At 41.9% G+C, this 27,615-nt stretch overlaps 1 protein-coding gene across 1 annotated transcript; it reads right to left on the minus strand.

Annotated features, from left to right (window-relative positions):
* Positions 1-1,016: 1,016 nt before the first annotated feature.
* Positions 1,017-27,615, minus strand: LOC309678860 (granulocyte-macrophage colony-stimulating factor receptor subunit alpha-like; the record flags this gene model as incomplete). Its single annotated transcript, XM_082492037.1, has 13 exons — positions 27,244-27,615; positions 15,380-15,477; positions 15,097-15,233; positions 13,942-14,062; positions 12,087-12,216; positions 11,819-11,994; positions 10,507-10,646; positions 7,723-7,761; positions 6,625-6,754; positions 5,878-5,965; positions 4,096-4,177; positions 2,595-2,702; positions 1,017-1,031 (listed from the first exon to the last, which is right to left on the minus strand). The coding sequence occupies exons 2-13, from the start codon at positions 15,465-15,467 to the stop codon at positions 1,017-1,019; spliced, it is 1,254 nt and encodes a 417-aa protein (XP_082348163.1). The 5' UTR covers positions 15,468-15,477; positions 27,244-27,615.

The raw sequence follows: 27,615 nt of genomic DNA on the forward strand, positions 1-27,615 counted from the left end.
AACTGCTACACTGGATTTTTTTTTTTTTAAGAGTTAAATAATACCTATGTGAGTTAAGTCCATATTAATATTGCAGATGTTCACATTTGCATTGGAAGTACTGAGCGAATGGAATGGCTGGCTGGCAGCCCAGCATTAATAGTTACTTTTGGCAAGCATCATTTCATTTCCCATTTTCTGTTTTGCATAAAGCTTGTTGAATATACAGTGACAGTTCGGTATGGCTGGTTGCAAGGTTGAAGGGCAATTTTAAACACACTCTAAAATAGCTGGTTTCTGCTTCAGAAAATACGCTGGGTATATAAAAATGATAAGCTGGGAAAATTAACTACTGTGGCATTCTTGAGCAGTCTATCCTATAGGAAATCATATTCCAAGGAAAGAAGCATCATGGCAATGAAGACAGGAAATAGTAAGTTTCTCCTGTGTTGTGGGTGAGAGGCCTCGTCTCACGTGGTGAAGAAAATCTCAGCAAGGTTTAAGCAAGTCTTCACAGCAGGTGTTAGCAGAAAAGCTTAGCTGCCAGGGATTGTGTTTTTTTGAACAACAGAAAAAGAACAAATGTTACTGTTTTTCTTCTCCACTTTTTTCCGCCTGCTCCATTTTAGGTGGCTTTTTATGGGACAACTAGTTTTATAGATAGTGATACTCAGTTCAAGTCTGTGGTTTGAAATATTCCGTAGTTGTCAAGATGATCCATGATTTTCTGTCATGTTGAGGAATCCAAGTGTGTTTTCTTTTGGGAAAGTTAGGTCATCTCTTCAACTATAGTTATTTCCTCGGTACAACTTTTTTTTGGTAGCTTTACATACTCTGTCTAAAGAGAAAGAAAATTCTGTAACACGTAATAAGCTACAGAGTCACTGCTGATGATCAGAGAATGTTTCTAAATGTTAGATACACCAGTACCAAATGCACCTCATCTTGCTATTTTAATATTTTAAATTTAATATTTAATATTAAATGCTTTTGGGGACTGTTCAGGATTCTTTGACTTTTAACATGTATGATCAGTGCTAGCTATTTGTCAGCTGAAGGAAAAAGAAGAAAAAGTTGTTTTAAATGCTGGACAACCTTAACTGAGACAATGAAGACATTTATTCAGTGAGTATTGCCTGAGTTTTCCATATGTAGGGATTAACTAGACTTATAGAGAAAACATTTTGGTTGCTATCATGTGGGTTGATGTTGGTTAACCTGCACCTCTACGAGACTGGAAGTTGCTGGGTCAGGTTATAGTACTGATACAGGGCTTGGGGCTTAAAATACTGAGGGGAGATAATTTTTTTTTTTTTTTTTTTTTTTTAAAGCAGGAGGGATAGTACTGGAGAAAGGGGAAAAAACAGGCAGGGGGGGAGGGGAGCAAGGGGAGGAAAAAAAAAGGCGGGGGGGAGGAAAAGGACAAGAAAAAAAAACCCCAAGCTTGCTGTCATATAGAGGGTATGTTATGGAACATCGCACCAGGATGTCTTAGTGGGGAATTGTGTCTAGGAGCTCTGTGGGATTGATAGCACTGCAGGGCTTCATGGTCGTGGCATCTTGTGCTCCTTGGCCATATTCCGAGGAAAGCAATGCATCTGTGCATGGAGTGTGTCTCATGAGTTCTTGGAATGTATTTATTCCAGGTAAAGAGGAAAGCAAAGTATTAAAAGGTAATTCTGAGTGAGGGTGATGAAAGTATTTGGGTGAGAATGATCCAAAAGTGAAGGAAGATGAGTGAAATAAAATGGACTAGAGGAATGCAAGGTGTCTGAGCCAAGGGAGTTGGTTGGTAGGATCTTACCCACAGCAAATAGGAAAACTGGCAGCTCTCTTAACATGAGCGTTAAGGATGCAAGTGCAAACTCTTCTGCAGAAAGGTTAGGGTTGTATATTGTAAGGTTTTTCAGTGATCTAAGGAAAAGTGTTGTGAAATGGCAAATAATGAGAAAACGTGAAAGGTCATTGACTAGGGACAAAATAAGGAAATGCAAGCTTTAAAGAGGTGTGACTAAAGGACATTGCAGGTTCAAAATAACTCATAAATATGTTGGCACTAAATGCCAGGAAAAGTAAGTCCTGGTATCAATGGAGGAGAACTGTCCTGAGAACCCATCATAGAATGGTTTGGGTTGGAAGGGACCTTGAAGATCATAGAGTTCCAACCCCTGCCCTCCAGGCAGGGACACCTCCCACTAGACCAGGTTGCTCAAAGCCCCATCCAGCCTGGCCTTGAACACCTCCAGGGATGCGGCCTCTATAACTTCCCTGGGCAATTTGTTCCAGTGTCTCAGCACCCTCTGTGAAAAATTTCTTCCTAACATCTATTCTAAATCTATCCTCTTCTAGTTTGAAGCCATTAGTGCTCATCCTGTCACTACATGCCCTTGTAAAAAGTCTCTCTCCAGCCTTCTTGTAGGTGCCATTCAGGTACTGGAAGGCTGCTATAAGGTCTCCCTGGAGTCGTCTTCTCCAGGCTGAACAACCTATGTCTTGCGCTTTGAAGAATTACAGCATTCAGTGTTAGATACCTGAGTGTGGAGAGAAGAGGTAAAATAAAACTAGGCTTTAAGACTAGATTGAAACTGTTTTGACATGTCAGAGTTATGAATTACCTTCACGGTGCCTGTTGGCAGGTATGAGGCAACCTGAGCTGAGGGCTTCCCCTGAACTCTGACAATGACTGCTGATAAGTTGCTGCCCGCGTGGAAGTGCCTGTGCCACTGTTTACAAAACCACATGCACAAAGGCTTCTGGGTTGTAGTGGAGCGATTGAAGTGATTCTGGCAGCGTAGGCCCAGGAATTTGGAAGCCCCTCGGGTTTAGAAAAAAGCAAGCGATCTGGAGGGTCTGCAATTTTTGAAGGACTGCTTGCTACTTTACAAGCAATTGCTGTTTAATAATTTGATGGACTATGGACTGCTGCTCTGTAGCCTCAGCTCTGGCAGCCTGACAGGTAGTGACACGTCAAGTATTTATGACTTAATGTGTACGAGGAAATTCATGCAAGTTACCTCACCACCTGCTTTCTATTAAAGCCAAAGACCGTACGACCAAAGCCAAATAAGTTAGGACAATGTGCTGGTATACAGTTACCAAAACTGGAGAGTTTTAGTAGTAATAGCTTTGAGGATTCTTTGTACAGGATTGAAGGAAAATTTCTGTGAGGACTTTCAAAAGCCGCTTTGAAAAGGGTGGTTGGCGTTGCCCACTGAACTATTGTAGGGGATAAAGAGCTAGCCCGATTTATTGGCTTAAAGTACACCTTTGCCTTAGCCAGCTGATACAAAGCACTGCCTCACTGTGTGGGTGCTGTGCAAATGGACACGTTGGAAGGGTAACAAGAATGGTTTGGAGTCTTCACGGCATGTGAAGAAAGACTGGAATCTGGAGTTAGGTGCTGTTGTCTGCGTGCAAGTATGTAAGGTGCTGTAAATGGGAAAGGAATAAAGATAGCGTGTAATAGATTTTAAGTGCAGTAAAACAGGCTATTAAAAATCTTTCTAAAAGTAAGGATAATTAAACATTACAATAAACTGCACAGGGATGCTATGGAATATCAGTTGAACACAATTTGCAGAAAACATCAAAATTGTCATAACTAATCCTATGCTGAAGCAAAGAAGAAGACTAGTGAAGCTGTTGAGGCTTTCCGGCCCTGTTTTCCATGATTCAATGCAATAGGTTTGGTTTTGTTTTGTTTTGTTTGTTTGTTTGTTTGTTTTTTTTTTTTTATATGGGTATAGTCAGGCTTATAAAATATATATTCACATTGTATTATGATCATTGATATTTGAAAATGCTAATGGCGAATGCTTTCTGAGGTTATTTTCAAAGTGTGAACAGCGACCTAGCAAAACTGGTACACGCAGAAATTACTCGTCTCAGTAAAACTGATAACTCAGGTCTTAAAATATGACAGCAAGTACGTACAGGACAATCTCCAGACTCAGCACTGGCATAGAGCATTTCTAGTTTCAAAACAGCATACTTTGCATGGGAGCAAATTAGTTTTTAATGGACCAAATTTAACATTCTTCTTTATATGCCAATTATTCTAGTCTTTGGCCTATCATAGTTTATAGTTAACAAATCTGAATTGAAAAGAAAGTATACCTGGATATCTTCATCATTTGATGCATTGAATTTGTCTCTTGGTTGTGGAATGGGAGAAAATATGCTTTTGAAACTGCAATACCTTTGGATAGAAAATAGGATCATAAAGAAATTAAAAATACTGGTAATATAACTTACACAAACGTTTTGAATTATACCTTAAGGGCATTTTTTACTTTCAAGATTGAATAGCTATTGCTCTACAAATCACTAAGTGAGAAGGAAAATATTTGGAGTGTGGGCTGCTGGGTAACTATTATTACACTTATCACATGGGTAACTAAAATTTATTTTGTGACAAGGGTCACAGTAAATACTTTATTAAACAATAACTTCCAATAAATCACATGACAGGTGAATTGAGAGCTGGCTGAATGGCAGAGCTCAGAGTGTTGTGATCAGTGGCACAGAGTCCAGTTGGAGGCCTGTAACCAGCGGTGTCCCCCAGGGGTCAGTACTGGGTCCAGTCTTGTTCAACATAGTCATCAACGACCTGGATGAGGGGACAGAATGCACCCTCAGCAAGTTTGCTGATGACACAAAACTGGGAGGAGTGGCTGACACACCAGAAGGCTGTGCTGCCATACAGCAAGACCTGGACAGGCTGGAGAGTGTTGGGCAGAGAGGAACCTAATGAAATTCAACAAGGATAAGTGTAGGGTCCTGCACCTGGGGAGGAATAACCCCAAGCATCAGTACAGGTTAGTGTTTGACCTCCTGTAAAAAGCAGCTCTGCAGAGAGAGACCTGGGAGTCTTGGTGGGCAATACGTTGACCATGAGTCAGCAAAGTGTCCTTGTGGCCAAGAATGCCAATGGCATCCTGGGGTGCATTAAAAAGCAAGTGGCTAGCAGGTCAAGGGAGGTCATCCTCCCCCTCTACTCTGCCCTGGTGAGGCCACATCTGGAGTGCTGTGTCTAGTTCTGGGCTCCCCAGTTCAAGAAAGACAAGGAACTACTGGAGACAGTCCAGTGGAGGGCTACAAAGATGATCAAGGGACTGAAAAGTCTCTCTTATGAGGAAAGGTTGAGAGACCTGTGTCTGTTTAACCTGGAGAAAAAGACTGAGAGGGGATCTCATCAATGCTTATAAATATCTAAAGGGTGGGTGTCAAGAGGATGGGGCCAGACTCTTTTCCGTGGTGCCCAGCGACAGAACAAGGGGAAACAGGCACAAACTGTAACACAGAAAATTCCATCTCAGCATGAGGAAAAAATTCTTTACTTTGAGGGCAACAGAGCACTGGCACAGGCTGCCCAGAAAGGTTGTGGAGTCTCCTTCTCTGGAAATGTTCAAAACCCACTTGGATGCATTCCCATCCAACCTGCTCTAGGTGAACTTGTTTTGGCAGGGGGGTTGGACTAGATGATCTTTGAAGGTCCCTTCCAACCCCCACCGTTCTGTGATTCCAAGATAACTTTTTTCCACTACTGAGAAGTTTTATCAAAATAATGACACGTTTCTCTGTCCTCATTTCCTCGTCTGGTACTGTATGAAGCCAATGACTTCAAAGTGATGTGGGTGTTAAATGCTTAAAACTAAGACCAGATATTTTTTTTAGGATCTGGTAGAATCAATCACTTACTGACATCCTTTCCCCCTTTTTCACTTCTAGTGATTTTGCATGTCAAAGTGGCATCCACATCAATACTGGTAATCATACTTCATAACATTGATAATCAGATTATTTAAATTTGTAGGTGAGAAGGTAGAAGATGGGAGAAATGTGTTTCAAAGAAATAATATTATATCAATAGTTTCTACATCGAGAAGGTTGATTTACCTTTTGAAAAGAAAATATGGGAGCAGTGTCACTGAGATTGTTCCAAGTGCTATCAGAAATAAAAACACAAAGGGATCTTTCCCTTCACCTGAAACATCCAAGAGAGAGAAATATCTTAGCACGCCAAAAAGCTACCTTTGTGACTATTAGTAATGAATACAAATTTCACCTAATCTTTCAAATAATCTGAAGGACTTCAACTTGACTTCTTGCACAACTGTGTCAAAAAGTTCAGATAAGCTTGATGCATTTTAAACCATTTAGAAAATTTAAAATGTTGAGAATTAAAAAAAATAATAATAATCCAGAGGAGTAGAAGGAGAAACAGTGTCATAGACTGAAAAATAGACTAAAAGTGGTGGAACTGTAAAAAGACTATTGAGGAAAAGGGGAAAAGGAAGATGTGGAAGAAAGAGGATGATATTCATGGCAAAAGCTTAAAGAACTGAAAGGCAGCCTCAGCACTCTGGACTGAAGACAAGACTGGATCTGTCTCAACTGGTTCCTGTAGCCCTGGCACCTGAGAAACTGCTGCCAACTGGTCAAAGGCTGGTATCAGCCTCTGTGGCCATACTACTAAAACACCTCCTCCACATTAATAATTTCCACCTGGTTCCTTCCATGTCATAGGGTAAGAATTAAGATTTTATTCACATCTGTGAGTGTGAGGGAGAAAGGGAGGCAAACATGGTAATACTAAAAAAAAAAAAAAAAGGTGTATATTAAAATAGTATTTCACAGTCTTACCAAACTCGATGGGTTCACTCCATTCCCCCCAGTTTGGGCTTATGTCACAGTTTTTTCCACGTGCTCTGATTTTCAGAATGTATTTTTTTTTCTTATTGTAATTTTGGAATTCGTATCTGTTGTTCCTTACCTAAAATCAAAGCAAGCAGTGCATTTCAACCTATAACCAAATATTAATGGAATTTGGGGTTTAATTTCCTGATAACAGTTTCTTTCTATAAAAAATTAATTTGTATGTTTTTTATGTATGTACTATTTAAGAGTTCATCTCCCCAGATTTGAAATGGTGATAAATTAGTTCCTCCTGCCACCGAATCTTTCTGTTTTTTGAAGTTTAAAGTTGGATTTTGAAGTGTATTGGGTCTTTAATTTATTTTATTATGCTTTAAGGACACTTTTTCCCTGTCCCTGTTTATGGATCTTAAAAAAAAAAAGAACAAAACAGGATAGAAAGCTGAAACTGGAGAATTACCCTGTAAATTCAGTTTACAACCTTTACAGGGTTTAATCATGCAAATATTCCTTGGATGGTGTCTGTCTTTGCTAAACAGTCTTAGTGTTTTTGAGACAATCCAATAACAGATATGTGTCATCTGGCCTCATGATACTTTATACGAAGTCTGGTATCTGCCAAGCCTAAGATGCTTGAAGGGCTGAGAGGACCACTCATGTCAAGGGAAGCCCGACAGTGTATATTGGAATCCCAACTAACTTCACCAGGTTTCGAAGACCTTGGCATTCCCTCTGTCTAGCTATACTGAAATACAGTGGCATTTTTTCACCAATAGATATGAGAAAGAGAATGTTGCCAATTTTTATTAAGCAAAATGCCACATTTATCTTAAGCAAAATCTACTTGTGTGATAAATGGAAAGTATGAAGTTTCATGAAATGCATGGTAAATTCTGCCTAGTGTAAGCTACCCCATTCAAAAGAGATGTATTGATTTTACACATAAAGATACCACAAGAACATATTTTCATGACTTCTCATTGCTATATTGATACAAAAACCAATAGTTCTAGAAGTAATTATGTAATGGTATTTATATGCTTAAGTGGGCAAAAGCACAAATTTATATAGGACAAGAGTACTTACTGTTACAAGTAGATCGTTTTCCTCTTCTTTGGGCTTATCCTGCAGACAAAAGACAAATCTTAATTTTTATTATTTTCTTGTCAAATAATCAAATGTTTCTCCCTCTTTTGTTCTCATTTTCATGCTTAGAAGGATAAAAAGTAATTTTAAACTGAAAAATCAATTGGATATTCTGCTCCAGTAATGTCCCAGAATATAGCACGTCATGCAGAGTTTTGGCTTCCTCAATTTCCTTTTAGAAAAGGAAGGAAACGTGAATTATTTATCAGTGGTTGTGAGAAGCTGTATTTGCCTCTAAGGGCATATTTACACTGTGCATTCTCTGTTAGACATCTGAGTGATCTGTACTCAGGGGCTTTCCCCAAAGTACTGTGAAGAGCTACTTACACATCCCATACGATCAAAATTTAATTAGCTGGAATCAAGCATTGACCTAGATCAAAGAACCTGAAAATTCTGAAAAAAGGATAGGTTCAAAAATGAGTGAACAAAATCAATGGCAGTGATTTTAGCAAGCATCCCAGAAAACATTGAAAAGCTGAGGTCCTGGAAATTTCTATCACATGTAATGTCAGAAGGATAGCTGGCATTACGGAAAAATCAGAAAGATGTTATTGGAAGGAATGTCTCATTTCAGAAAATACACCCACCGTGTATGTTGCGTTAGAAAAACAGACTAGTGTTTCCCCATTATTCATTGTCAGCTGAGCTCTTTCAAGTCAGGACATGATGGAAGTCATCAGCCTGTGCTGTGAACAGGGAGGGTGCAAACGAGTTGCTGAAACTTTAGGTGTACAGTGCCATTTTAGATGCTCTTCGGTATCCTGCCTTACCTCTGACAGCCCCTACCGAAAGTTGTGAGTTACACCTGCCATCTCCATATAGATACCTCTGGTACCTGCAGTACCTATAGCACCTTAAGGGGCTTGAGGCACCTTCTGCTCAGCTGCACGGAGCCCTAGATATGCCTTGACTGTTTTGGAATATCCGTGCTCCTTTGCAGACACCTACATTAAGGTGCCTCAGTTTGTGAGATGAATTTCACACGCAAATGTAGGAATCTACTGATCCCCACCCATTCTGATTGCAGCACGGGAAAGAAGAGGTAACACATACTTCTTCAAAAGAAGTGTTTTGGAAACATTTCTTGAGTCATATTTTATAACCTACATCTTTATGTAAAAAATTTCAAGTATTTCACACAAGATCTTCCTGTCAAATCATACCAGCTGGCTGGAAAGTTACGTGTACTGCAATTGCTCCTTGAAATAGCTACTAAGGTAGATACCATTAATGCACGCAAGACACAAAATCCAGACAATCCAAAGAGCATGCAAGCTGCAGGCCTTGTTTTGAATGAATTAATGAGTGTTAATGATGTATTGCCCTACTGCAGTTGTGTATTTTTGTTTACCCCGTAGCTGAGCTTTCCTGTAATGGCCTTGCGTTAAAAACGCCTGAGGAATTGCCATTACAATAAGCTTCTGACCTGTGGCTGGGAAAGGGGATGGGTACGCAGCCCTAATTCGTCATGGCACAGATGTTACCCAGATGTGGAGATCACATAATGGTGAAACGGGTATCCTAGGGATGGGGAGGAAGAGTGCTTTTTCTTGCCTTCTTGTCAAATTCACAGGCTCAAAGAATTGTGCTGCCCTTTGTCCTTCGGGGTGTTAAAATCAGGTCCTTCAGGTGCTGAGATTTGTGGAGGAGGATTTGATACCTCAGGCTCCCTGAGCCATCATACTTGGTGGAAACCAGACATACCTCAGCTATGGTAAAGTGACACGCTCTGTGTTGTCCTGCACTTTTCCTGTAGTCGCTGTGGTAAATTTGTAGCACTCTGCCTACAGCGTAGGAGAAATCCCAGCTCACTTTGGGCATATATGTGTTTACATCTGAGACAGCCATCTTTTGTTCCTCTCTTATAGCCAATGGAAAGAAAGAAGGACTTTAAAGACATGATTCATCTGTCTTCTACCTTGGAAGGAGATGGGTAACACCACATCTGACTGCAGAGACAGTAGAGGGTAACTCACTGAAAAGCAAATGCATCCATTGAGGACATCTACCCTGGGCATGTGTGAACATTCTCCTGAATTGCTGGTATCTAATTTTTCGGAGGAGTGGTTTCTATTTCAGTACCAGTTTCAAAACAGAGGTTTTGGTGGATATCGTGTATACAGGCAGGGGTCGAGCTGGCTCAACCAGGTGCCAGGGGAAGAAGGACGGCATCTGAGGGAAGGCTGACAAAGGGCAACAAACAGAGAGGTGGTGGAGGAGAGGTGTGGAGGCCGGGGGGTGGCAAAACAGTCCCACGCGTTGAAATTGAGGGGCAGCTCTGAGCTTTCCAGTATCTGCAAAATACCCTCAGAGTGGCTGAAGCCGAGGTGCCCAGGGAAGCAGGGCAAGCATGAGCAGCCCTGGGCTGGGCTGGAGGTTGCCTCCAAGGCAGCACCCTGGTTGCAGATCACAGGCTGCCATCACGTGGTCATCTCCTGTGAGACATGGTCATGCAGGAAAGCTTCTCAGGTGCTCTCCCAGTCTTGGGACAGAGACGCCTCCTAACATTTCCCTGCTCTCCTCTGCTTTTCTGCTTTGCACCTCTGATTAGTTTAAAATAAGTTTATGAGCGGTGGGATGCGAGACCAGCAGAACTGGAGCAGAAGGACACAACAGCTTATGAGAGAGAAGTTAATAAATAAAGGAAACAGAAGTTTTCACATCCAAAATATGCATGTAGGTAGGTGCAATGCCAAATACAAACCAAGAAATTGCTTTTACCTTGTTTCGTATGCTAATTTTGTACTCAAAACAATTTGCTTTTCGCAAATGACTTGTAAGGGGTGTTTGCCATGTAATTATGCAACTCGATGAATCTCTAGTATAATTGACAGCAACATTTAATGGAGGAGTGAGTATTTCTGGAAAGAGATTAAATGGTTAATGTAGACATGGGCAGTAATCAGCTACAACTCGTGTTCATAGCAAAATACATGTGAAGTTAAGGCAACTGATGTACAACTGTGTGCTACTGATGTTAACAAACATTACCTGGTAAACTGGAGTAAAATACAGTAGCAAAACTTGGGAATGTATCACTTCAGTTGCTGGACATCTGAAGTAACCGAAGGTCACGTAAAAAAAGTATGAAGGATTTTGTGTAATTCAGTAATGCAGTCAGCAGAGTGCCATTTTCTTCTATGTCTAAATTTCACATCGACAACGCAAGTGTCCATAAGACAAAAAGATGGACATTTCTGTGTGTGTGGTAGTACTCAGGTAGTAGATTAGGTTGTCTGAATTTAAGTGCCTACTACAACGTAGTTGCCTAGGTGTGACCTAAGCCTCTAACCACTATAGCCAGCAGAGACCTCATCAGTAGTGCCCGTGAGGTCTGCAAAGCCGTTTGGCGTACCATGGACCGTGCTCGGCCGAAGAGCTCTGGGCTTTACAGCCTACATCAGCTGCAAGCAGGGGTCAGTCTCACGCTGCGCGTTGCAGACACCATAGGACACCCAGGAGGACCCTGGTCTCTCACAGGTCCTGGGCCACATCTGCAAGCCTTGCGGATGCCTCCAGTCTCTGAGGACATTTCCAATGGCACTAATAATGCATGTCTTTAGGCAACTGAATCCTGTCCCAGATGTCTAGTGGAGCTGAGACGCCTAGCTCACACATAGGTACTCACATATTTAAGTAACGCAGTCTAAATTTGCAAGTTGAAGCTTCCCTTTGGTTTTTGGACATGTAGCTTGTGTGGCTCTCAGGCATGGAATTATGGGATGGAGAAATAATCCCATCAGAAAAGTGGCCTTGAAAGTCTAACCATTGCTTTTCATCACTTGGATTCCGTGGATACGCTCATCGCATCGCACTTCTTCAAGCCATTATTTCAGACTGTTTCTGCCTTTGCTTGTTTTAGTTAATTTTTGGAACTATAGTCTGTCAGCTATCAGGAGCAAAGTCTGTCCTGCAGTGCAGGATCCTGTGCTGGCTACAGACTTTGTTTTATTCTTTTTTTCTCTTCAGAGAAAATTTCCCCACTTCCTTATTTTATAAAACAGTAATAAAATAAAAATGTTCGGTTACATACCAATTTTATACAGGTGAATGTACTCATCATAGAACTGGATCAGGGAGTCTTTGCTAGACCCATTCACCAAGAAGTAAGCTGTTTCATCCTCTATCTTCACATTTTGGAATCTGCATCCTGTGTTTCTGCCATTTTCGTCTTTAATGTAAAGCTCACATTCCATTGCATCATCGTATCTGTATACAGCAAGGTATTTTAGTTAAACGTGGGCAGGGTGATATGTCAAATGAGAATTCAGACTTCCCTAGACTCAAGCAGACCTACTTACATCGAGTTCTGCCAGTAGAGAAAATATTGTGTATCTCCTGGAGCATCCCTGCCTGCCTGCCAAGTGCAGTTCATGAGGGAAATGTTGTAAATCACACAGGAGAAATTTTCAACGGCCGACCCATTCATGCCTGCAAACACAGGAATATCCACGATGAGGAAAAATGGTGTGACTGCTCCATTCTGGAGGATCATGGAACACGCTTAGATATGTTCGATACTTGCAACACCAGCTGGTTATTGCTTGGGTTAAGCATGGCAACTGAGAGAAAGCTGGACACACACCCTATTTTGACTGCCTCTGGACTGTGAAACCTGGGACCGAACAGAGCATTCACACAGGTAAAGGAAGGCACATGGCCTTTTAACACCATCCTTGGTGCTACAGAGAGCAGTATTTCTCCTTTTAAAATTAATGCTCAGGAATCCACTCCTGAATTGCTTACACGCAGTGTTTAAAAAGCTGGGGCTTTTAAAAGTAAGGATGGGGGGGGCTCTGATCAAATGACCGCCTGGCTAGATCTTTCCACCCTGATGTGGGTGACAGAGATTTGATCTCTTCCTTTTCTGGAGCACATAGAACCACTGAATGGTTTGGGTTGGAAGGGACCTTAAAGATCATCTGGTTCCAACCCCCCTGCCCATGGCCAGGGACACCTCCCACTAGACCAGGTTGCTCAAGCCTTGGAGTGAGAACCTCATTTCTTTGGAAGGTTCCTCATGGCTGGGCTGTGCAGGCATGCTCAGCCTCCTTCTTTCTTCTTCTTCAGCCAATTTTCTGCTTCATTCTGTGGTGGACCCCAACTTCAGTGAAAGGGTCGAGGCTTCCTCCGCTACTGCCTCCAGCCCCCTCCAGCACCCATTATTGAGGGCGCCCTTCTGGAAGCAGGAGCAATCCCATGGGGAACCTGCACGCTAGGAGGCTAGGGCCAGCTAGGGGGGAGCATCAAAAAGAGGCGGTGTGTGCTGGTTTGTATTTTGAGGGTCACCGTGAGTGTGTTTCCTCTGTCAGGTCCCCGGGAAGAGATGGGTAGAGAGCACTTTCTCTGCTCAGATATGAGCAAGCTGCTAATCTCATCACCTCTGCCACATCTGAAACGCCCCAGTTATGCACAGCTGCAGGAACACTGGCGAGTGGGCAATTTCAGTGGAGAACTCTGAGTTGAAAAGGCAGGGGAAAACGGGCTGTAAAAACTTCAGGTTTGGAATGATGAACCTAGGATCTGCCTAAATCCCACTTTGATTAACTCCCGTATGGGGCAAGCTCAGAATATCTTTGTGAACGATTGCCTCAGCGCAGTGGGTGCACAGCAGCGGAGGGAACCCACAGGAGTGTGTGCGTGTGTGCGGGCACGTCCACGCCAGGGCCAGATTGGGAGATTGCTACATTCAGTTTGCCCCTCGCTGCTTATCACCGGCGTTTCCTTTCCTCTCACCCTCCCATTTTATGGGTTTCTCTGATCCCCCAGACTGTGCCTTTAGCTAGCTCTGTGGTCTGGCTCCTGACAAACTCACCAACAGCCCAGCAGAAAAGCGTTTAATAATGAAACGGGTGCCGACATCTTAATTTGTAATGGCCAGAACAGTTATTTGAATTCACCCTTAAATTTAGCAGCATTTCAGAGCCCTAGTATGAAAGAGAATAATGCAATTACCAATACATTTGTAGTAATACCTCTCATGCAGAATTGTGGAAACATTCATTACAGAGCAAATAATTTTAGCAGATCCGCAAAAAATAATTTTTAATAGAAATTAAAGCAGTTACCTACTATGTAAGGAATTGTTTTCTAAGTCAATGTTTACCTTTAAAAGATTGCAAATGGAGAAAATCTCACCCAGACCGTAGACATTACCTGCACGAATAAAGGTGCAGATTTTTGAGATGTTTGTGTTCGCCACTTCAACGATGAAGAATACCCCTTTGTGCAGAGGAATGTATCGTTCCACTGGAAACCTGCATCGTGAATTATTCACCTGAAAAAGAACACGTTGATGTTTTATTTCTCTGTTTTTCCTCCGCTTGTGTTAGATGCTGCTGGCTATGTAAGTGCAACTCAGAAACTCAGGTCGTAGGGCCAAAATCTTGTGTGTATATGTACGTGTTTTAGGTTTAAGAGCTAACTCCTTTACCACTTGAGGGTGATATAGAATGGAGCTGAGTGATCAAAAGCATAACTACAGAAATCAAAAGCATAACTACAGAAAAAGCTTTGCAGCTCAGGAGTTGAATGCTACACCCGTGCACAACTATTAGAGCAGACTAATAGTACCCCAAGTGGCATAACAGAAGATGGTTAATAAATAAGGGAACCACAGTGAAATTTAATCAAAGGATTAAGCAAAATAAAAGTCCTCATTTGACCTCCTCAGTGGTCAGAAAGTTGTCTATGGCATATTTATAATCTTCAATAAAGATGTCATGTGTTTTTCTAATATGTGTTTTTAATTAAGGCATCTGCTTCGCTAGGCTAAATAAGCCATCGCTATCTCCTTTCTGTCAAGCTTCCTACTTTTCTCTTTGGATGATGTGGGCTTATAATATACCCTGTGCTACAGACAGGGTCCAACTTACAGGGAAGCAAGTGAAGAACTTGAGATAACGAAAATCCATGGCAATGTTCAGGAAATCCCCTTTTTGTTTGAAGAGGCTCTTGCTCTGTCTCTCTAAATTCTTTAGTAGTCTCACTTAGTCTCACAGCCCCTTCCTTCAGCACCTACACCCCTATTCATGATTCAATGTAGCTACAGTCCAAGCTATCGCCTCCTTTCCACTTTGGTGCCAGCACTTCAGTTCTGTGGTATGCACAGGATGCTCCTCCTGCAGCAAATGCACCCTGGCACCGGTGATGATTTTGCACAGCCCTTGACAGATCGAGCTGTAGACTGCAAACAATCACTGATCAGATTTTACCTGCGACTGATTAATTTTTTTCAAAGTGAAATTGATAAAAGGTAAAAAAAAAAAATAAAAAATTGCAATTATTTATCTCAACAAATAGCAAGTTTACCTGATAGGTCGTGTTATCCTTGTTCTTATCCATGATGGTACAGTTGTACGTAGTTAAATTCTTGCTGCTTTCCCAGGACAGTTCCATTTTTCTCCAGTTCATTTTCACATTTGTAATAGGGGATTCTTGTGCCTCTGCTGAAAGTGTTACAGAATAAACTCAGTAAGGATATGCAGAGGATGTTATCTGTCAGACAGATAATTACCAGATTAATTGCAAATAGCTCTGATAAATGAAGAATTAAACCCTGTTTCTCAGATTATATCTGCATAAACATACTTACAACTCGTACACTGGATGTCAGCACGCGAGGGTTGAAATAGCATCATACACCACCAAATAATGAAAATGATTCCACAAGTATCAAACATCTTTTATTCTCTGCAAAAAGACAATGAAGCCTTTAGGAAAAAGAAAAAAAAAAAAAGAAAGAAGAAGAAGGAAAAAAAGAAAAGTGATGCCAAAGTGTATTTTGGTTTCTGTAAAGCGTCATTATTTTTTTCATGGGAAGAGTCAAAGGTGCTGTGTAATTCACCCTTAAAAAACACCCAAGCACAGGGTGTGCTTCAGGACATCTGGCAGGCGTCTCTTCTTTGAAAGAACTGAGTAGGCTCACTGTGGTCCATTACAACACAGCTGTTTGAGGCAGAGAGACCACAGACTCTCATTATGATACATACACTCACTGTATTTGATGCAGAGACCGTGACTTAGGATTACCGTTGTTCCACATATCTATCCTAACCCTACCACCAGAAAGTCAGGTTTTCTTGCTTTCTGATCCTGTGAACATCACTGCAGATTTTCCTATGCAGCGCTCCAGTTTCTGCTGCACAGTGAGCATTTAGACTGGCTTTCAACCATTTGTTGAAGGCGCCTTTTGGGAAGTGGATGGTTTGGCTTTTGGTTGTGTCAGGGTGTGGATGACTCAGTTCTCCATGAGTGCTCTGGTAAAGCCAGCATCACCATCAGACATGTTCAGAGCCTGTATCTGCTCCTGCCAGCATGTCTTAGGAGTGCATGGAAAACGTCCGTGAGATCTGAACTAGGCAAAGCAGGAAAAAAAAGGTCTCGCTCTCGGTCAGGTTTTAGCAGGAATTTAATGCTGACCTGCTGAACTTTTTATTTTGACTGTGGCAAATCTACAGTCTTGCTTCAGTTTTTTGGGACTGATTTCAAGATTTCATGTAGTAAGGCCTGAATAGCTCTTAAAATAATGTTTAGAGCAATGTTCCGAATCACTTCTTATTCTTTTCCTGGAGGCAAAGATCAAAGCTGACTGTGGACATACTGTTGGTTTTGTATACCTTATTTATCAATTTCAGCACTATTTTCCATCATCTTTACTTCTTTTCTTTTCTGACCACAGATCAGCTAAGAACAGCTTTCCATTCAGAAAAGTACCTTAGGAGCTGGAATTTTGATGGGCCTTTCCAAAGGCCACTTGCTACCCAAGATTCAGCTGCTTTTCCCTTGTCCTGAGTATCCCAAATAGCAGCATTTATCATAAACGTGATGACATTTCAGTCAGTTCCTAACAAACCTGAATGAGTTTTTCACTTTTATATGTGGTCCCTCACTTTTCACAGGAAACTGAATATACTAAAGCATGCCAGTTGTTAGGTGTAATTTACTGTATCCCACTATTAAATAAGATACTTTTTTCTCCACTTTCTTTGTTATTATTTGGTTTGTGTCCAGAACTTGTTAAATGTTACTGTGGACTTTATTAAACTTTGAGGATGTCTGCTTTGTAATCAAAATATGATATTAGCTCATAAGAACTATGTCCATAATAATTTTAAACTCATATAACTGCAGTGATATACAGTTGAACTTGGGCTATAAAATATACTTGAGAGGCTAGGAAAAAATTCTGAACCTGCTTAGAGCTATTTTAGAAAAAATGACTCTCAAATCTTCATGTACAGTCCGTTTGAACAAAGATTTATATAATTACAGTGTACACTTCTTGGTATTTCTGGTCCTCTGCACCTACAACTTTCTTTCTGTAAGTTGCCAGCATTTTCTAGAACGTACTTCTGCCTTTTGTGTGTTTTTCAGTTTCCTGAAATGAGATATAGTATACACTAATGTCCATTTCAGTGAGAAATGCTACAAAAGACAAGATATTTGTCAGTGTTTCTTTCCCCTCTTGACTTGCCTCCATTATGTCTTGGTAATGAAATAGACTTATTAGCAAACCTGCAGATAGCCTGTGTGTAATGATTTTTAATATTAAGACATATAAAAGTATGTACAAGCAAGTATTTATGTAAGCACAAGTTGTTTAAATTCCTGCTATAGTCAACGGAGATCTGGTTGAATTCCATTCACTACTTCTGGTATACATATACAATTTCTCACTACTTGTTTTAAAGCATTTGACTTGCTATATAGAAGTCTCATTAACCTTTTTAGTATCTTCTTTTTTTTTTTTAATATTTGATTTTCTGTTTCCCTCTGCTGAGTTTCTTCGATTTGGAAGTCTTTTTCCCAAAGGCATTTTTTTTAAGTAGCAACCAAATCTTACATGCGGTCAGGTTTCTTTTGCCTACTTTTTTCTTTTCTTGCCTCTCACAGAGTTTGCGGATATTGTCTCTGGTGAGGCAGTGTATAGAGCATGTGAAGGAAGCTACGTCTCCCCTTCCAGACTGTGTGCGTGTAGAAGAGGGTTGGCACTGCTGCCAGGTTCAACAAGGTAGATGAACTACCTTGTGGTAGTTCTTTATTGTGTTGATGAACTACCTTGTGGCCGTGCTTTATTGTGTTGTCCTTCTCTCGCTTATGAAACACTTGGTTCTGGCTGGGTTGGAGTTAACTTTCACCAGAGCAGCCCATATAGCACTGTACTTTGTAGCTGTAGCTAGAATGGTGTTGATAACACACCAACATTGTGGCTATTGCTGAGCAGTGCTCGCACAGCATCAAGGCTGTGTCACCAATCTCTCACCCAAAGGCCAGCAGGCTGAGGGTGGGCATAGCCAGAGCAGCTGACCCAAACTGTCCAAAGGGACATTCCAGACCACATGAGGTCATGCTCAGCAATGAAAACTGAATGCAGTAAAAGCTAGGACCTCAAGAGATCTTCAAGACATGCAGAAAGATTACAGCTGCCAGCCAGGGAAGCGGATTGCTGCCTGGCTGCTTTAATGGTGGGATAGAGGGCCAACAGTCAGGAATTAGGAGATAGGGAAGCCCAACAGCTGAGATCCCTCACTAGGGGCTGGAGAACTGACAGAGGAATTGGAAAAGAGGCAACAATCCACAATCTCTAGAGGTGGCTCCTGCCAAGCGTGATGGTAAAATACCCATTCAAGGGAGATTTTGTGAATTACCAAGGGAAACGGACTACCAGTGAGGAAGGCATCCAACACCTGAGAGAACTAACAGTGCCAGAAGTCATCTACAGTGACCTCAACAACAACCAGGTCTCCAAGATCTTAATGACATCCTGTGTGTATGTGCCATGTGGAAGAATGTAGTCCAAAATACATTCTAATAGCTTGGCAATGATATATTGCCCACATTCAGATACATCACCTGTCAAGAGCACCTTCCTGGCTTCAAAATATTGTAGCTCTCTCCCTTCTCGTCCCCATGGACCAGTACCTGGGCTGTCATGGACACGACATAGAGTCAGCTCCCTCTGGCCCTGGTCAGAGGGAAAGGGAGACCCAGGTGCATGCCATGTGGCATTTTCCGGTTCTTCCTGCATGACCGGGGGGAGGACATGAGGAAGTGGGATGGTGACCCCACTTTTAAACTGGAAGCCAATGTATGTGAACTGAGGGGGAAGGCAGCTGCTAAGAAGGGGCCACCCAAGAAGTCTGCCAGCTTAGCTGCTGTTGAGGCAGAAGGTGGTGGTCAGCAATCCTCCAGATGCAGAAGGACTGAAATTGCTTCCCTTGATTCTGCTGAATGGACTTCTGGTCTGGCACTGTAAATGTCAGACAGTGAATACTCCAACCAGTAATAGAGGGTCCCTACCTCTGGCCAGGAGGACAAAAGGGATGACCGGGTTTACTGGACTGTGTGGATTTGATGGCCTGGCACATCAGATCCACAGAAGTATGAGGCTTGGGTAGAAACCAGAGTACAGTATACCCTGATGCCATCAGGTTATAAGGGCACAGAACCCGTTTGGATTTATGGAGTGACAGGGGCATCCCAACAGTTTTCTGTACTGGAGCCTGAGTTTACCTTAGCAGGGTCAAGCGGCAAATGCATCCTACCATGTTACCACCGGGAAGCCCTGTGTATCCTTGGCATAGACTATCTCAGGAGAGGGTACTTCAAGGACCCAAAAAGGTACAGATGGGCTTTTGGTGTCACCACCATGAATACAGAAAAGATTAAACTGCTGTCTGCCTCACATGGCTTCTTGGGTGATCACCCTGTTGTGGACTTCCTGTGGATTGAAGAAGAGCATGTGCCAGTTGCTATCATGATGGTACACTGGTGGCAGTATTGTACCAACCGAGACTCACTGGTTTGAACCTAGGAGCTAATTCATCAACTGGAGAACCAAGGAGTGACCAGCAAGACTCACTCACCCCTTAACAGACCCATACAGACAGTGCAGAAGTGACAGAGGGTAGAGGTTAACAGTGGCCTACTATGGCTGCCTTTCACTCCGGTTCATACCCAACACACACGTGAAAGCAAACTGTGGCCTGCGCTCTGCTGCCAAAGGGACTGAGAAAAGAACATGCTTTCATATGGAGGAGTGTCGAATACACCTGGAATGAACTGCCCCAGGAGTGGAAGCACAGTCCTACCATTTGTCATGGACTGATCCGAACCGCAGTGGAACAGGATGATGCCCCTGAGCACCTGCAATACACCAACATCACTGTGTGGGGCACCAAAGCAGAAGAAGTGTTTGAGGAGGGAAAAAGAATAATTCAGATCCTTTTGAAAGCTAGTTTTGCCATAAAAAGAAGCAAGGTCAAAGGACTTGCACGAGGGATTCAGTTCTTGGGAGTAAAATGACAGGATGAAGGTTGTCACATCCCCATGGATGTGATCAATAAGATAGCAGCTATGACCCCACCGGGTAACAAGAAAGAAACACAAGCTTTCCTAGGCCTTGTGGGATTCTGGAAAATGGATATTCTAGGTTTTAGTCAGCTTGTAAGCCCTATCTATCAAGTGACCGGAAAAGAGAACTATTTTGAGTTGGGTTTTTAGCAACAGCAAGCCTTTGAGCAGATCAAACAGGAGATAGCTTGTGTGGTAGCTATTGGGCCAGTCTGTACAAAACCAGCTGTGCAAAATGTGCTCTAGACTGCAGCTGGGGAGCATGGTGTCACCTGAAATCTCTGGTAGAAAACAGCAGGTGAAACTCGAGGTTGACCTCTAGGGTTTTGGAACTGGGGTATCAGGGATTGAAAGCCCACTACACCCTGACTGAAAAAGAGATACTAACAGCATATAAAGGCATTTGAGCTGATTCAAAAGTTGTTGGTACAGAAGCACAGCTCCTCTTGGCACTATGATTGCCTGTAACTACACTGGATGTTTAAAAGAAACATCCCCTCTACACATCACACAACCAATGCAACATGGAATAAGTGGCTAGCACTGATTGTAGAACGAGCTCAGATGGAGAACCCCAGCCACCTGGGAACCCTGGAAGAAATCATGGACTGGCAAGAAGGCAGAGATTTTGGATCATTGCCTGAGGAGATGACTCATGCCCAAGAAGCACCACCATATAAAAAGTTATCAGAAAATGAAAGACATTAGGCTCTGTTTACCAATGGCTGCTATCATGTTGTAGGAAACCATCAGAAGTGGAAAGCTGCTGTGGGGATTCTCACACAACAATTCATTGAAGGATAAGGTGAGTCAAGTCAGTCTGCAGAAGTGAAAGCCATCCAACTGGCCCTAGATATTGCTCAACAAGAAAAGTGGCCAGTATGCTGTCTGATGGATGGTGGCAAATGCCCTATGGGGGTGGCTACAACAATGGAATCATTGCCTGGGTGGAAAACATTGCTCTAAAGGTATGTCATGTGGCTGCTCATATGCCCAAGAACCGTGCCACTAAGAACACTGAAGCAACGAACAGGTAGGCAAAGCTACCAAAATTGAAGTGACTCAGGTGGGTGTGGATTGGGAGCATAACTGCGAGCTATTTGTAGCTCAATGGGATAATGAAACATTGGGACACCTAGGGAGAGTCGCAACATACAGAGGGGCTTGTGATCAAGGGATGAACCTGACCATGGTGACCATCATACAGGTCACCATGAATGTGAAAAATTTGTCTCAATCAAGTGAGCCATGTGAGTAAAGTCTCCGTGGAATAGAGGGTGGTGACTGGGTTTTTGATCTGGTGAGGCCTGGCAAATTGACTATGTTGGGCCACTGCCACAAACCTGACGCAGCAAGTGTTATATGATCACCATGGTGGAAGCAACTACCAGGTGGCTGGAAACATACCTGTAAACCATGCCACTGCCTGAAACACCATCTTGGGCCTTGAAAGGCAAGTTTTATAGCAACAAGGTACCACAGAAAGAATTGAGTCAGACAATGGGACTCATTTCCAAAATAACATCATAGAGTCCTTGGCCAAGAAGCTCATCATTGATTAGGTGTATCACATCCCCTACCACCCACAAGCCTCTGGAAAAACTGAGTGATATATGGGCTGTTAAAGACTACGCTAAGAAGATTGGGTACTGAAGTACGGAAGCACCGGAGTTTAAATTTAGCAGAAGCCACTAGAGGATCCGCTAACTGTCCTGGTCCCGCCCAAACAAATCCCCTGAATACTGTGGGAGGAGATGAGGTTCCCATAGTGCACATAGGGAAGTTGCTGGGGTGTGAGTTCTTCCTCTTTAGGAAAAGGTAAGCCCATTTGTGAGACTGTCTTTTCTAAAGGACCTGGGTGTACTTGGCGGGTAATGTAGAAGGATGGGGAGATCCAGCGCGTACCTCGAGGAGATTTAACCTTGGGGAAACACAACCCATGATGTGAATTGTGTGCTGTAGGAAGTAATGTAGCAGCAACTACCTCGAATGACGGAGGGAGCTTCACAAGGAACCAATGAGTGCAGTGATGACCCAAACCAAGCTGATGTTGGTGCCCAACAATCAAACATGCTGTTTCCCCCACCCTGAGAGATGACCTTGACAGAAGGGCTAAAGTCATAGCCTGTTCTTACAGACATCTTGGGGACTGACAGATGCCCATTGAATGGGGAAATAATATCTAGCTATTTGCTAAGGGGCAGGGCATATTAGTTAATGTGAATGTATAAATCTGTATGTTGGATATAAAGATGCTTTAAGTATGTATTATAAGTTGTAAGTATTAGTAAGAGGGGATTTCAGGAATGAGAAGTAGATACAATGGGATGGTCAGAAGATGTGTAAATGTATCAAAGTATACGGGTCTCAAGCATGACACAGATGGTATGGATTAAGTGGTAGAGATTGCATTTGGTCCAGCTGCGATGGAGTTAGCTTTCCCCAGAGCAGCTCATACAATGCTGTGGTTTGTAGTTGTAGCTAGAACGGTGTTGATAACATACCATTGTTTTGGCTGTTACTGAGCAGTGGCACAGCGTGAAAGCTGTGTCTCCCCCCCCCCCCCCCCCCCCCCCCACAAAGGCCAGTAGTCTGGAAGTGGGCAAGAGGATGGGAGTGGGCACAACTGGGACAGCTGACCCAAGCTTACCAAAGGGATATTCCATACCATATGATGTTGTACTCAGCAATAAAAGCTGGGAGAAAGGAGAAGGGTATGGGAGGAGGCATTTGTTATTACGGCATTTGTCTTCCGAAACAACTGCTGTGCATGCTGTGGCTCTCCTTCCCAGCAAGTGGCTGGAGATCACCTGCTGATGGGAAGTAGAGAATAAAGAAGAGGGGCAGTGACAGAGTAGCTTGGTGGGCACCTGGTGGTATTTTTTTCCTGTTTGCTATCACAAATGACTCTCTACTTTTCAAACTAGATTAACTCCTCTTCTTAGAGGTTTACATCCCTTACCCGGGACCTGTCTATTTCAATTATTTGCTTCTTGCTGTGTCGGAAACTGAGGAGTCAGATGTTACAGATCACTGTAGGAAATTTAAATTACTAAGGAAGTGTGACTGCCTGCAAAGGGTGACTCCACACTCATTTAAATGGCATGGAGCAGACCTAGTCCAACACTGTCATCAGTTCTTGTCAAGCATATCTATATCTTAGGTATCATTTTCCTTTTCTCAGAGAAAGTTATAACTCTTTGGAAGAGACTTCTGTATTCCCAGCATTTGTTTTTCTGTTTGTTTGTTTGTGTTTGGTTTTTTTTTTTTTCTAAATGAAAAAGCAACACTGGTTAATGGTTTGTTTGTTTTAGTATTTCTTAGTAGTGTAATTTTCTAGTAGCAATTTTGTTGATTCCATGTATTTCTAAGATTAACTCTAAGACTATGAGGTAAATTCTTACAAACTCTGGAAAAAGAGAAAAAATATAATATTTTGTTACTTGTCTGTCCTTTGATATTAATTTTTATGGGCATTTCAGAGTACTGATTCCAAGCTGACTCCATTTGCGGTGAAAGCAAAAACCCAGCCAGACCCTCCAAGCATGTTGGAGTGTTGAATATTTCCAGGAGGGACCTCCCATTTCATGGAAATTGGCTTAATGTGGCCCATTCGTCATGGTCTCCAGGAATCAAGCCAGGACAGGCCACTACGTTGGGGTTGCAACAGAGACAGACGCTTCACCATAGCCTCATTGTTCTCTGCTTATCTCTTGCAGCATCAATCTCTTTCTTGTACATCATCATGCTATGGTAAGGATGTGGCCACAGCTGCTGGGAGGTGATACTGAAGAATCTTAACTACAAACAGTATGGAGGACTGACCATGAAATGTTATGTGAGATATTGGTCTCAACAGTTATTTTAACTTTGCCGTGGTCTCGGTGATCTCTCCAGTAATGCACATAGGAACCTTGAGACCTCTTGTCCTTCTAGTCTGGCCCTTTTCATATAACCATATTTTTGTCCATTTTGTGCCATCTGTTCAGTCACAGCTTTTTCTCCTTCCTTTCCTCATCCTATGTTCCTTTTTAGGCATTTATTTTCTTATTCTCTGGCAACTGTCTGATCACCTTTCCTTTACAGTCTTTGCTTTATCCTTTCCGTCATCTCCCTCTGCCTGCTCTCATGACTACTCTGCTTTCAAAATCTCCCTCAGGTTTCCCACACATGACTGCAGCCCCACGCTGCAAGCACTCTCCCTGGTTTCTCATGGAAGTGCTTGTCTGGAGCACTGCCAAAGGAGTCATCTGCAGCCCTACCTGCTTGAGCACCTGGTTTCCACACTCCTCAATTCTTAGCTCACTCCCTAACTCTCTCCAGGACAGGTTTGCTATAAAACTAATCTGTCCACCTAAGCTATGTGAATATGAGCCAGCCAGTGACACTTGGCCTCGGAGCTTTCTTTTATTTAGTGGTATGTGCATAGCCGGCATGTTTAATTTTTTTGGTAGTAAAATCTTATCAAGGAAAACATTACTAAATTAATTATCTAATGTTACCAGATGTATGGTGTGTCTTACTCAGCAGTAGTGATCATATCCCCGGTAAATTGGATGCTAGCAAACACAAGTCTGGTCTTTTGTAGCAAAGCATGGTCAAACTCAATCTGCTCTAGAACGATTTCAGTATCAATGTGTCAGAAGGAAACTGCAGCCACATTTAAAAGCTGTGGTATGCCTATAATAGTTTTTTACAGAAAGGATCCATTAAATACTAATTTAAGCACTTTCAATTCTTACCCTCATGGTCTGTATGTCTACTGTCTTCACTCTCACACTGCAAGTGCAGGATGCTACCAGAAAATGTCACCTTGGTTCTAATTCCCAGCTCTGCCAGTGACTTTATTTCCTTGAGTGGTTCTGGGAAAACTACTCCTGCCCATGACACACTTCCAGAGATGAAAATTTGAATTTTACTCATAGGGTGATGTGAGGATAAACTATAGTTCTGAGGGACATGGTTTAGTAGTAACCTGGCAGTGCTAGGTTAATGGTTGGACTTGATGATCTTAAAGGTCTCTTCCAACTGTAGTGATTCTATGATTCTAATACATAGCAGACAAACAGATGCTTATACATTGTGGACATATGGGTAGCACTTGCTAAGCATACCAGGATGCATAGAAATAGGAATAAAAACCTTACAGTGCATACGAGGCAACGAAATATTCCTCTCAAATCACTGCTTAAATGCTACTTTCCCAGAATAATTTCAGTCTTCAGATCATTATTTTGATTTCTGTAGATGATACAAAACTGGGAGAAGTGGTTGATATACCACTATTTTGCTTCAGAGGGACCTGAACAGGCTGGAGAAATGGGCTGACAAGAATCTCATGAAATTCAGTAAATGGAAGTGTCGAGTCCTGCACCTGGGGAGGAACTACCTCCAGCACCAGCATAGGCTGTGGATGACCTGCTGGAAAGCAGCTTTGCAGAGAAGGCAATGGGCAAAACCTGAAATAATGAAAATTCAATTTAAACACAAGAAAACACGTTTTACTGTGAGGGTAGTCAACCACTGGAATAGGTTTTCCAAAGAGGCTGTGCAGTCCCCAATGTTGGAGATGCTTAAACCTGGTGGGGGAAAGCCTGGAGCAACCTGCTGTAGCTCACCCTGCTCTGACCAAGGCATGGGACAGGACAATCTCCAGATGTGCCTTCCAGCCTCAACCATCCCAAGATTTTTTTATTTACTTTTTTTGCAAGGAATAGAAATCCACATATTTCTAGTCAGATTAATTTATAGAAAGGCTACAGAAAATAGCATTTCTTATATTGCGAAAAAAATGTCAGATAAAAGATGTCAAATAGCACAACAGACATTATAGACATTTCATAGTCTTCCTTGAATCTTGCAGAAAGCTTTAGGAATTGTATATATGCACAGATTTATATTTTTAATCAAATAGGCTAAAGCATCACCACGATTTTGCTTAGACTTTCTTAAGCAGGAAGCTAATTCAGCTTTTGTATGTGTGCTAGCATAACTATACCTAATTTAATCCTTGGCAAATATTTGTATTCTGCACAAAATCTTCTGTGGCACAAGAAAGGACAGTAGACAACATAGAGAGACATACCTCCTCTTGAAAAAACCTTTCTCCTTTATCTTGTTTGGTTTTGAGGTGCAGCAGCAAGGATGCCTGAACCTGTAGTTGTGGTCATGCAGGCATCAGAGAGTATTTTGCATGGCCAGTTAACTACTTTTTACTGCATGCTGGTGTTAAGCAGCAAATGCTGCAAGTCAGAAAGTGACTCAGTTTATCATTTCCCTTACTGCTTTCAAACTTCCTTAAATTTCTTAATTTGCAGATGTTAATGATTTCACATGAACTGATCATGCAATACCTTTTCCTTCCTGTTATGTTGGATGAACTAAGCATTAGTAGTCACAATATGCAAACTCATTATTCAAAAATACATAAATACTCAGTAGTCATAGTACATGACTTTTGTCATAGAAATAACTCTCATACAAATAAACACATTTTAATAAATAACATGTTCTGGAAATAACAGCAGTGTTGTGTGACTAATCTGTGTTTAAAGTGCTTATAATACTGCTGCTTAATTCTGTCAGGACCTGAATGGTTGTATACGTCATATATGACCTCTGCGCCAGCCCTGGATCTCCTTTGAGGAAAATCAATCCTTACCATGTTTTGTCAAACGGCCAAGAAAATTCTGTCCTGCATATTTGAAGGCAAAGTGGCAAGGAAAACATCAGATGCAAATTTCTGAACTTTCGCACTGCCTTATTTTGAGGTGGTTTTGTTTTGTTCATCTTAGGCTACAATATCATGGGTTAGGAGCAAAAGCGTCTGAATTTTCAAATTAAAAGAGACTATCCAAAGCATTTGCTGCTGAATTCAGTAATGTCAAGATCACAAAACATTTTGCAGTCATATGAGACTCTAAGCCACAATGTTTGCTTTAACTTCCAGCAACTTGAGATGTGGCTCTGGGTCATGCTGAGTGTTAGCCACTTCCCAGTTTGCTTTACATGATATCTGACATGCAGATGTGCAATAGATTCTTTTTCTTTCTTGCTGTTCTCAAATGCTTGTAGCAAGTGTGGTTTGAATTAAGCCTTCCTTACCTTCCACTCCCGACACAGGCACCATAGCAGGAATGGGAAGAATTCCCCAGGCTTCTTAAGAGTGAGACAGGATCCTTAGTAGTGAGTAGTCAGTCTGTTAGAGGAAGAACTATTTTTAACCCTGCTTTACTTCAACCAAAATCTTTTTTTTTTTTTTTTTTTTTGCTTATGTATGTGCTCAGATCCACCAATAGCAAATTACTTCACAGACATTTCAAATTGGAAATGTCTTTTTGCTTTTCAGTCAACACTGCTCAGTCTTGCCTACTTTTACCCAGTGATTCCCACCAGAAGGGCATGTTAATAATATTTTCCATTTAAAACCTTGAGTTTATGGATGCAAAAAACTATAGATAAGTTAAATACTGAAGG

Source organism: Vanellus vanellus (genome assembly GCF_965231255.1).
Source record: "Vanellus vanellus genome assembly, chromosome: 1".
In the NCBI taxonomy this organism is placed as follows: Eukaryota; Metazoa; Chordata; class Aves; order Charadriiformes; family Charadriidae; genus Vanellus; species Vanellus vanellus.